The 12,386-nt window shown below is 48.3% G+C and overlaps 1 protein-coding gene across 2 annotated transcripts in view; it reads left to right on the top strand.

The window, feature by feature from the left end:
* Nucleotides 1-12,386, top strand: part of LOC141076467 (fatty-acid amide hydrolase 1-like) — a 213,455-nt gene that overhangs the window by 138,728 nt on the left and 62,341 nt on the right. The window contains exons 8-10 of one of the 2 annotated variants that reach the window (XM_073563938.1): nucleotides 6,110-6,235; nucleotides 6,326-6,423; nucleotides 6,500-6,599. In XM_073563938.1, coding sequence (XP_073420039.1) covers nucleotides 6,110-6,235; nucleotides 6,326-6,423; nucleotides 6,500-6,599 — 324 coding nt within the window. The remainder of the gene's footprint in view (nucleotides 1-6,109; nucleotides 6,236-6,325; nucleotides 6,424-6,499; nucleotides 6,600-12,386) is intronic. The other variant, XM_073563939.1, reaches the window with a different exon arrangement.

Here is a 12,386-nt window from a genome sequence, read left to right as displayed (position 1 = left end):
GGTAAAGTTGTACTGCTGGAGGCTCCAGCGTATCAACCTTCTGTTGATACCAGACACGGTGTGCAGCCAACTCAGGGTGTTGTGGTCGGTCACGATGGTGAAGGTGCACCCATGCAGGTAGGGCTGCAAACGTTGCAGGGCCCAAACCATGGCCAGGCACTGTCTCTATTCTGGTGGAATGGGCCACTTCCCTCGGCAGGAGTTTCCGGCTCAGGTATAACACGGGGTGCTCTTGGTTCCCCGAGGCGACCTGGCTGAGCTCAGCACCGAAGCAAAACTCGCTGGTGTAGGTCTGTACTAAGAATGGACGACTGCTGTTGACTGCCCTTAGCACAGGAGAGTTGCTCAGGGCTGTTTTCAAAGCCCTAAAGGCCACCTCACAATCGTTTGTCTAATCGACTGTATGGGGTAGCTTTATCTTGGTGAGGTCGTCAAGGGCTTTGCAAGGCTTCTATAGTTTTGTACAAAGCGCCTATAGTACCCTGCAGTGCCCAAGAAGGATGTCACCTGCTTCTTGGTGCTGGGTGTGGGCCAAGACACGATACCGTCCACTTTCCCAGGTTCTGGCCTCATAGTACCCCTGCCTACCTGGTGCCCAAGGTAGTGGACATCGCTCATGTCCATCTGGCACTTTCCAGGCTTAATGGTCAAGCGTGCTTGGTGAATGCTCCCGAGCACCTCCTAGACATGCTCAAGGTGATCCTCCCAGGTGGAACTGAAGACAGCAATGTCATCCAGGTATGCCACCGCGCACCTCTCCAGTCCCTGTAGCAGGTGGTTGACCATCCGCTGGAATGTGGCAGGGGCATTCTTCATACCAAATGGCATGACCGTGGACTCGTACAGTCCAATGGAGGTGATAAAGGCGGACTTCTCCTGTGCCTTGGGGCTCAGGGCAATCTGACAATATTTATTTTATTTATTTATTTTTACTCATTTATATAGTGCCATTAATTCCACAGCACTTTACAGACATTATTGGCTCTGTCCCCGATGGGGCTCACAATCTAAATTCCGTATTAATATCCTCGGCTCAAATCCATAATGGATAGATAGTGGGCGCCAGCTAACCGCTCAAGCAGCTACTCGATACGTGGCATTGGGTGCGCATGGGAGGCTATTACGTTGAGCCCCCTGTAGTCCACACAGAACTAAGTGGTCCGATCCTTCTTTGGCACCAGGACTACAGGTGAGGCCCACGCACTCTTGGACAGCCTAATCACCACCAACTGTAACATTTCATTGATTTCCTGGCGCATGACATGCTGCACCTTGTCAGACATCCGATAAGATGTCCGCTGGATTGGGGCATAATTCCCGGTGTCCACCTTGTGGTTTGCTACCTCAATCCTTACAGGTCTGTTGGTAAACACGGCCCAGAAGGATTCCAGCGTGGTTCGCAGCTGCGGCCGCTGATGTGCGGATAGCAAGGTGCTTACCTCCACGTCCTCTATGGACCCGCCGGCCTTAGCTTGGGCCAGCATTTCCAGGAGGGAGTCTTACTCCCCATCCTTGAGCAGGTTGCAGACCAGTAGGATGCAGGCTCCACGTTCCTGATGAGCCTTCATCATATTGACGTGGAAGGCTTTGAGCCTCCCTCGAGCGTGGTCAAGAGTGACCACATAGGTGACCGGGTTGAGCTGTTGGTGTATGACGTATGGGCCTTCCCAACCGCGTCAAGGTCTGCATCTTGTCACATAAGTACATGACATAATCCACGATGGACACTTATGAAGGAATCGACTCTTCTTCCCAGGATTCCCATACCAACCCAAGGGATCCCAGGACTCGCCTGCCGTACAGGAGCTCAGAGTGGGAAAACCTCGTTGAAGCTTGCGGAACCTCTCGGTAAGCAAATAGCAGGTGAGGGAGGTACCACTCCCATTCTCATCCCTGGGTCTCAAACAGCATTTTTAGCATCTGTTTGAAGGTACCGTTGAAGCACTCACACAAACCATTGCTTTATGGGTGATACACGCTCGACACCAGACGCTTCACATACATTTTCTTACAGAGAACCTGCACTAGGCGAGACATGAATTGAGTCTCATGGTCAGAAAGCATCTCCCTGGGTAATCCTACTCATGAGAAGATGGCCAGCAGGGCATTCGTCACCTTATCTGCTCTAGTTGAGGACAGAGTCACTGCCACAGGGTACCGGGTAGCATAGTCTACCACAGTAAAGATGTAACGCTTTCCAAAGATGCTGGGGATGGCCGGTGGTCCCACAATGTCCACAGCAATCCTCTGGAAAGGCTCCTCTATCACTGACAAAGAGATCAGGGGAGTCTTGGGAACAAACCCTGACTTCCCCACTATTTGACATGTGATACAGGAGCAGCAGTAGTTTGTTACATCTGTCCTCAATTTGGGCCAATAGAAGTGTTGAGACAGCCGGGCCTTAGTTATGCTGATCCCCAAGTGTCTAGCGAGTGGTGCCTCATGGGCAATCCATAGCAACTCACCCCTATACTGGTAGGGTACAACCGGCTGTCTTTCCCTCAACCACTCCTGCTGGAATTTTCCGGGAACCTTCTCCCGATACAACCTCTCTTGTTCCCAGAATACCCTCTCCTTATCAGTCTCGGAGGTTGGCTTCTTGGAGACGTTTCTCAAGGTCTCCAGACTAGAATCTCAGTGCAGAGCAGCCTGGAACTCCTGGCTCGAGGCCGCCAGAAATGACGTTAAGGTCCCTTCCTCACGGGGACCCTCTGAAACCAGCTCTGGTCCATCTCTGTTTCAGTCATCGCTCTGACTGAGGAGGGTCCAGAAGGAAGGGTGTTACCTGCATTCTGGGCACTCTGACTGTGGGTGACAGCAACTATATAGGCCGGCTCCCCGGGGATTACCACAGTCCCATCAGCCTGCTCGGCTATGGGCACTACCTCCCCATCCTCTCTCATTAACTCAGAAGCAGTGCTATATATGGGACAGTTACCTTCGACCAGGACACCTTCCTGTATGGCACTGGTCAGTTGCATGGCATCATCTTCCTCATTGTTCCCGTACATCTCCTTAACTTCCTTAGCACTGTCACTTGCTCCTGTTAGGGGTTCCTCAGCCATACCACCCCGCAGTGTGATGTGGCTGAGTACTCCTGTACCTTCAGATACATAATCATTATCAGGTAAGTCACTATCAGGTAAATCACTGTCAGGTAAAACATTATCAGGTAAAGCATGCATATTCACATCATTATCATTAGCATTACCCTCAGTGTCAGATCGGGCAGGGGTGTCAGGGACATAATACGCAAACATCCTCCCCAAATCAGTTCGCAACAAAACGTCGGTGGGCAAGTTTTTGGATACCCCCCACTTCCTTCACCCCTCTCCAGGCACCCCAATCTATAAAAACCTGGGCCATCGGCAAGGGACAGCGGACGCCCCCAATCCTGGTGACAGTCGGGGTTTTCCCTGGAATAATCTCTTCAAGGGCCACCAGTTCGGGACAGATAAGGGTTCTTTCGGTCCCGGTGTCCTTGAGACCTATAGCGACCTTGTTCCCCAAGGTGACGTGCTGTAAATTTTCACAGGCCCTCCCTACCACCCCATCCACCAAAAGAACTGCTGCATTAGGCCCTGAGGACTTGGCTGTGGGGCTCTTCTGCTTCTCCGGACAAGTAGCGCTGAGATGTCCAGTCCGACTGCAGAAATAATACTTGTGGGGATTGGTTGTAGGCCTGGCGTTGGCAAAGGGGACAAGGCTTCCGGTGGGTCGGCTGGTAGGGGTACTGGGGTTGGTTGATGGCTTATCCCCTTTCCAGTTGGCGGTGACCGGCTTCTGCATCTCCGGTTTATGGTTCGCCTCGTAGGTGTTGGCGATCTGCGCTGCTTTGTCTGCATCTTTTGGCTCCCAGTCTATCACTAACTGTCGCACCTCGGCCGGACAAAGATGTAGGAACTGGTCTTTTATCATTAAGCCCTTCAACTGCTCAAAGGTGTCCACTGACAGTCCTTGGACCCACTGGTCAAAATGGGTTCTTAGTCCATGCACCACATCACTAACTGTCGCGTGGGTCACGTTGGAGGTTCCGGAACTTTTTACAGTAAACCTCAGGAGTCAGTTAGTCCTTCTTCATCAGAGCTTGCTTAATGGCCTCATAGTCTCCATCTTTGTCTCGAGGGAGAGAAGAAAACACCTCCAGAGCTTTTGCTTTGAGCGCTAGGGTTAAATACCAGGCCCATTGGTCCTCAGGCAGCTGGTACTGTCTGCAGGTTTTTTTCAAATCCCCACAGAAAAATGTCCAGCTCCCCATCTTTCTCCATCACAGGAAAATGCTCTGGCCAGGGTTTAAGGAACTGAGGGTTGCTGGACTCACTGATGGGCTGGGGAGACCTCTGCCCCTGATTTCTGGCTAACTCCAGCTTTTACTGTCTCTCTTCCCTCTCGGCCTCTCACTGGGCCTCTTCCTCTGCTCTCGTGGTATTGCTGGATCAGCTGCAGACGTCTCTCATGATCATCTGCGGGGCAGTGTTGTAGAGCCAGTTGCAGATAGTGGCCCACGCTAGCCTGGTTGCCAGTGGGGCTGGCATTCACAGATTGGAGCTGCAGCACCACCTGTACTGGAGCTGGCTTTTGGATCACCAGGGCTCTGGTGACGGACTGGCTCTGCGGCACATTGCGTCAGTGCAGCAACCAGTTGGGCCTTGGTTTTGCCCGTGGAGTCAATTTGCTTCATCATGCAAATGGCAATAAGAGAGTCCTTTTTCTGCTGCTTATACCAGGCCTCTCCCAGCATAGCCATCATTGTCAAATAAAAGATAGGACAGAAAAATGAAGAGAAGGGGAGGGGGTAACTGTTACACACACAGTATTGTCTCAGAACTGTTGAACACTGAGTTCATTCTCCAAAACTTTTTGCGCAGGGTCCTTGCAAGAACCGTGCAAGTTTTTAGTGAGAGGAATGATTCCTCAAACCAGATCACTAATGCTCTAGGATTATCCCACTGCTGCCACCAATATGTCAGGGATTTGGGGGGATTTAGTTGCCCCCCCCTAGTTGCCAGGGATTAATATATTATATATATGGTCGGGTGATATATAAATCCGTACAAGTTGTGTTTACCCTTTCACTTCCCGTTAGGAACTTGCAGCTCTCTGGCGCCCCCCTCAGCTCAGTCATGGAACTGCACCTAGGATAAGTAGTCGCCAAAGAGGCTGCCTTGTCACGTACTGGCTATCGGGCACTCTGCAGTGAGGGCGGTGTGTATATCTCGAGTCTCAGGCAGGAAATACACACATAAACCTCTGATCCATCACTGCCAGGGTTTCCCAATACCACCAGGACACTTTGCTGCCACCAGTTCCTGGTTTGATATCAAAGACTACATCGGGTCAGGAACCAACCCAAACGATAGCGTGATTTGGGCACAGAGTACAAGTTGGTTAGATCATAGAGCAAGGAAAACGAAGCTAGTAAATTTTTAAGTTTACTCCAGAAAAATATAGGCAGTGTTTACAGAAATACAAAGATATTAGAAAAGGAAACAATATACAGTATGTACAACAGTTGGCAAATAAAAGGGATTAAAATAAGAGACTTACTTTATATCAGTCATAGATATGACGTGTTGATAAAGGGGATGAGAATCTGTCCATATTCCCTAATACTCCCCCTACTGACCCCAATCTGTCCACGTTCCCTAATACTCCCCCTACTGACTGAAATCTGTCCATGTTCCCTAATACTTTCTCTACTGACGCTAATCTGTCCACGTTCGCTAATTCTCTCCGTACAGACCCCAATCTGTCCATGTTCCCTAATACTCTCCCTAATGACGCTAATCTGTCCACGTTTCCTAATACTCCCCGTGCAGACCCCAATCTGTGCACGTTCACTAATCCTCTCCTTAATGACGCTAATCTGTCCACGTTCCCTAATACTGCCCGTACAGAGCCCAATCTGTCCACATTCCCTAATGCTCTCCCTAATTACGCTAAGCCGTCCACTTTCCCTAATAGTCCCCGTACAGACCCCAATCTGTCCACGTTCCATAATACTCCCCCTACCCTCCGCACACTTTCATACTTGCTCACGCTCAATAAATATTCCAATTCGGTGACCGCAGGCAGAGGTCAGAAAGTGCAGGACACTTGTTTTCTTCAGGTTTTCTTCAGTGCTCGGCCTCTGTGCATCGGATACTATGAGACAGACGGCTCCACCATGGCAACGCCATCTATGAAACGTGCTGTTCTGCAGACTAAGGCCCTCCTGGAGAAGGCTGGACACAAGGTTTGTAGTCACTGGTTCTGTGACACAATTTGATTCTCTGTGATCGGTGAGGGGCCACATCTTCTCTGCTATCTGTTTTTTCTTTTGCAGCTGGTGCCGTTCAAGCCACCACGGGTGGAATCGTCCCTGTTTGGTCTAGCCATGAGGGGACTACTGGCTGATGGAGGCTCAACTTTCCTGGAAAACTTGTACGTATTTCAGATACTGAAGTGGATGGTCTGTATGTGAAAGGCAGTGAAATGAGCAGTGCTGCTTTATTCCTAGCAAAGGGGACCGAGTGGATGAAAACCTGAGGACCCAGGTCACCACCTACAGCTGTCCGTCATGGCTGAAGAGCTTACTGTCTGTCCTAGTCAGGCCACTGGTGAGTGTCGCCGATCGCTTCTATAATGCTCCTGGTGCTCCCCACTGGTGAATGTTACCTATCACTTCTATACCGGTCCTGGCGCTCCCCACTGGTGAATGTTACCTACCTCTATAATGCTCCTGGGGCTCCTGTTGTGAGTTCATTTTCCCCTTCGTCACTGGGGTCTGGTGAACTCCCTATTCTGGTAAAGGAAGGTAGTGAGCCTGATTATCAGGCACCTGAGTCTAATGAGGATGACTGGCTGAGTGAAGTCATGGACTGGATATAAGGCTGCCGACGCCCTTTTGCCCTGCGGGTGATTTCTCTGTGGACTTCTAGGACACCAGTCTGATTCCTGCTCCCCTAAAGCTAAGTTTTCTGTTTTGCCTGTTAGCTTTTTTGTTTTGTTTTTTGTTTTCCTTGCTTTTCAGTATTCTGCCATTCCCTGCTGGGGTGAGCTGAATCTCCTTTTGCCTGTAGCTCTGTTTTCAGTATATTCCTGAGTACTGACATAGCTTTTTTGAAGCCTAGCGTCTTCAGGGTCTTTTTCACTGTCAGTCTGTTGGCTCTTATTTTCATAGGGTTTTTCACGGATTGCAGACAGCAGCCTTCCTGTCCTTTTCTATCTAGTTAGCTTGGGCCCCTCTTTGCTCAGTCTATCTTTCTGTCTGTGTTAATATTTTTATCTTGCTTCACCGTCATTATATGTTGGGGGCTGCCTATTGCTTTGGGGTCTGCTCTGGGGCAGTTTAGATTTCCCCTTTCTTTCTTTAGGCCTATTTAATTCTCCGGCTGTGATCAAGGGGTCTAGGGCATCGTAGGAACCCCCCACTGCTACTGCTAGTTGTGTTGATAGGTTCAGGGGTCTGCAATCCGATAGCTGCCAACTTCTCTGGTTTTCTGGACTTAGCTAGAATTTCTGTTTTTGCCTCCTACGGTGACTCAATCATAACAGAATCACCCGCCATACCGCAGATCCTAGGGTACTCAATAGCAGGAAAGAATTGTGTTTAAAAAAAAAGGGTGTGTGTATATTCTTTCCTCTATATCTCTGAGGCCGTAGGGGGAATTTTTTTTTTCTCTCTCAATGGAGATAAAGCAATTGTCTGATCGTGTGGAGCAGCTCGCTGCGGAGGTGCGGGGAATTTCCGCCTACCTTGCTCGTTCGCATGCTGTTGAACCAAAGATCCCTACACCTGATGTATTTTTTGGGGATCGATCTAAATTTTTGAGTTTCAAAAATAATTGTAAATTATTTTTTGCCTTGAAGCCTAACTCGTCAGGGAGCTCCGCGCAGCAGGTTAAAATTGTCATCTCTTTGCTGCGTGGCGATCCCCAGGATTGGGCGTTTTCTTTGAAACCAGATGATCCTATTCTGACTAATGTGAACGCATTATTTCAAGCTTTGGGGTTGTTGTATGACGAACCTAATGCTATTGATCAGGCTGAAAAGACCCTGTTGGCATTGAACCAGGGTCGAGATTCTGCAGAGTTGTACTGTCAAAAGTTCCGAAAGTGGGCGGTCCTTACTACCTGGAATGATAATGCCTTGGCTGCTCTCTTTCGGAAGGGTTTGTCAGAAGCCGTAAAAGATACTATGGTGGGATTTCCTGTTCCCTCTGGTCTGGACGATTCTATGTCATTAGCCATTCAGGTTGATCTGGGTTTACGTGAACGCAGGATTGCACGAGAGGTGTTGCCACCGGTTGAACAGACGTCTGAACCTATGCAATGTGATAGAGTTTTGTCTAAGGCGCAATGTCAGGAGTTGAGAAGGCGTAATAAGCTGTGTTTTTACTGTGGAGATGCCTCGCATATTATTTCTGTTTGTCCTAAACGAGAGAAACGCTTTGAACACACGTTTTCTGTTGGTGGTGTTCAACCTAAGTTTCTTCTGGCAATTACTCTGATCTGCTCCCTGTCCACATTTTCCGCCAAGGCTTTTGTGGATTCGGGAGCAGCGCTAAATCTAATGGACTTGGATTTTGCTAAACGTTGTGGATTTCTGATGACACCTCTGCAGACGCCTATCCCTTTGAGGGGGATTGATGCTACTCCTTTGGCTAAAAATAAACCGCAGTTTTGGACCCAGGTGGTCATGCGGGTCGCCCCAGACCATCAAGAAAATTGCAGATTTTTGGTATTGCATGGTCTGCATGATGCCGTTGTTCTGGGGTTTCCCTGGTTGCAAATTCATAATCCAGTTTTGGATTGGAAATCTGTGTCTGTGGTGAGTTGGGGTTGTCGGTGTGCCTTTAGTGAGGCTCCGGTCTTTTCCACCTCTCCTCAGTCGCATGATGTTCCTGACTATTTGGCGGACTTTTATGATGTATTTAGTGAGAATGAGTCTGCGTCTCTGCCTCCTCATAGGAGTTATGACTGTGCAATTGAACTAAGCCCGGGGTGTAAATTTCCCAAGGGTCGGCTCTTCAATTTATCTGTACCCGAGCACGAGGCTATGCGGTCCTATATTAAGGAGGCATTGGAGAAGGGTCATATTAGACCATCCTCTTCACCCTTAGGTACCGTTTTTTTTTTTTTGTGGCCAAAAAGGATGGTTCTTTAAGGCCTTGTATTGATTATCGTGCCCTCAATAAAATTACTGTTAAATATCAGTATCCGTTACCCCTGATTTCGGATCTATTCTCTAGAGTTAGAGGTGCTTGCTGGTTTACCAAGCTTGACCTCAGGGGGGCATATAATCTTATTCGCATTAAGCATGGGGATGAATGGAAGACGGCGTTTAATACTCCAGAGGGACGTTTTGAGTACCTGGTGATGCCTTTTGGGCTCACTAATGCCCTTTCTGTCTTCCAGTGCTTCATGAACGATATTTTCCGAGACTTTGTCGATAAATTTTTGATTATCTATCTGGATGATATTTTGATCTTCTCCAAGGATTGGGATTCTCATGTGGAACATATTCGGACTGTGTTCCGGGTCTTGAGGGAGAATTCCCTGTATGTCAAAGGATCGAAATGCCTTTTTGGAGTACAGAGGATTTCATTTTTGGGATTTATTTTGTCTCCGTCAACTATTGAAATGGACCCGGCCAAGGTACAGGCCATTTATGATTGGGTTCAGCCCACTTCTTTGAAGGCCCTCCAGAAGTTTTTGGGTTTTGCTAATTTTTATCGGAAATTTATAGCAAAATTTTCTAGTATTGCCAAGCCATTGACTGATCTGACTAAGAAGGGTGCTGATGTGTTGAATTGGTCTCCTGAGGCTGTTGCTTCCTTTCAGGAGCTGAAGCGAAGATTTACCTCCGCCCCGGTTTTGCGGCAACCTGATGTCTCACTCCCGTTCCAGGTAGAGGTGGATGCTTCTGAGATTGGTGCAGGAGCTGTTTTGTCCCAAAAGGATCCTGTAACATCTAAAATGAATCCCTGTGCTTTCTTTTCCCGAAAGTTCTCTCCATCTGAACGTAACTATGATGTGGGGAATCGGGAACTGTTGGCCATGAAATGGGCATTTGAGGAGTGGAGACATTGGTTGGAGGGAGCTAAGCATCAAGTCGTGGTCCTCACTGACCACAATAATTTGATTTACCTAGAGTCGGCTAAACGCTTGAACCCTAGACAGGCTAGGTGGGCCTTGTTTTTTACACGTTTTGATTTTGTGGTCTCTTTTCTTCCTGGAACTAAGAATGTCAAGGCAGACGCCCTCTCTAGGAGTTTCTTTGCTGATTCTCCTGTGGTGACCAAGCCTGCTACCATCTTAGGCGAAGGGTTAGTTCTTTCTGCCATCTCGCCCGATTTGAGACTTGCTCTGCAAGAGTTCCAGGAGGACAAACCTGAGCGTTGTCCCATTGGAAAGTTGTATGTTCCTGACCAGTGGAAGAAGAGAGTGATGTCTGAAGTTCATTGCTCTGCATTGGCTGGTCATCCAGGTATTTTTGGTACTAGAGATCTGGTGAGTCGCTCTTTTTGGTGGCCCACCTTGTCTCATGATGTCAGGAATTTTGTGCAGTCCTGTGGGACTTGCTCCCGGTTTAAATCTTGTTCTCGCTCTAGTGGGTTGTTGATGCCTTTGCCGGTCCCCAGGAGGCCATGGACCCATATTTCAATGGATTTCATCTCTGATATGCCGGTCTCTCAAAGAATGACTGTTATTTGGGTGATTTGTGATAGGTTCTCTAAGATGGTTCATCTTGTACCACTCCCAAAGTTGCCATCTTCCTCTGAGTTGGTGCCCCTGTTTTTGCAACAGGTGGTTCGCTTACACGGGATTCCTGAGAACATTGTATCTGACAGAGGAGTTCAGTTTGTGTCTAGATTTTGGAGGACTTTCTGTTCCAAGATGGGAATTCAGTTGTCCTTCTCCTCTGCTTTTCACCCTCAGACCAATGGGCAGACAGAGAGAACAAACCAGACCTTGGAGTCGTATTTGAGATGTTTTATTTCCGCTGATCAGGATGATTGGGTTTCATTTTTGCCCTTGGCCGAATTTGCTTTAAATAATAGAGCTAGTTCTGCCACTTTGATGTCACCTTTATTTTGTAACTTTGGGTTTCATCCTCGATTTTCTTCAGGGCAGGTGGAGCCTTCTGCCTGCCCAGGTGTTGACACTGTGGTGGAGAGAATGCTCCAGATCTGGGACCAAGTGGTGGATAAGTTATCTCTCTCCCAGGAAAAGGCCCAGCAGTTTTCTAATCGACATAGGACCATTGGTCCCCAGTTTAAGATTGGTGATATGGTGTGGTTATCATCAAAAAATATTGCTATGAAGGTGGCTTCTCCTAAGTTTAAGCCTAGATTTATTGGACCTTACAAGATTTTGGGGATTATTAATCCGGTCTCTTTTCGTTTGGCTCTTCCTGTCACATTTAAAATCCATAATGTGTTCCATAAGTCCTTGTTGAAGAGGTTTGTTGAACCAGTTGATCCTGGGGTGGCACCTCCAGACCCTGTATTGGTTGAAGGTAACATGGAATATGAGGTAGAGAAAATACTGGAATCCCGTCTGGCTAGACGGAGACTCCAGTATTTGGTTACGTGGAAGGGTTATGGTCAGGAGGATAATTCCTGGGTCTCTGCCTCTGATATTCATGCCAAAAGATTGGTGCGTGCATTTCATCGGGCTCACCCTGATCGCCCTGGTGGCATGGTTGAGGGTTCGGTGACCCCTCCTCAAGGGGGAGGTACTGTTGTGAGTTCATTTTCCCCTTCGTCACTGGGGTCTGGTGAACTCCCTATGCTGGTAAAGGAAGGTAGTGAGCCTGATTATCAGGCACCTGAGTCTAATGAGGATGACTGGCTGAGTGGAGTCACGGACTGGTTATAAGGCTGCCGACGCCCTTCTGCCCTGCGGGTGATTTCTCTGTGGACTTCTAGGGCACCAGTCTGATTCCTGCTCCCCTAAAGCTAAGTTTTCTGTTTTGCCTGTTAGCTTTTTTGTTTTGTTTTTTGTTTTCCTTGCTGTTCAGTATTCTGCCATTCCCTGCTGGGGTGAGCTGAATCTCCTTTTGCCTGTAGCTCTGTCTTCAGTATATTCCTGAGTACTGACATAGCTTTTTTGAAGCCTAGCTTCTTCAGGGCCTTTTTCACTGTCAGTCTGTTGGCTCTTATTTTCATAGGGTTTTTCACGGATTGCAGACAGCAGCCTTCCTGTCATTTTCTATCTAGTTAGCTTGGGCCCCTCTTTGCTCAGTCTATCTTTCTGTCTGTGTTAGTATTTTCATCTTGCTTCACCGTCATTATATGTTGGGGGCTGCCTATTGCTTTGGGGTCTGCTCTGGGGCAGTTTAGATTTCCCCTTTCTTTCTTTAAGCCTATTTAATTCTCTGGCTGTGATCGAGGGGCCTAG

The sequence above is a fragment of the Dendrobates tinctorius genome, unplaced genomic scaffold, assembly GCF_039654945.1.
Source record: "Dendrobates tinctorius isolate UK_male_01 unplaced genomic scaffold, ASM3965494v1 ptg000410l, whole genome shotgun sequence".
Taxonomy (NCBI): domain Eukaryota; kingdom Metazoa; phylum Chordata; class Amphibia; order Anura; family Dendrobatidae; genus Dendrobates; species Dendrobates tinctorius.
Note: the sequence above shows the minus strand (reverse complement) of the source record. Positions and strands in the feature narration are given on the sequence as shown.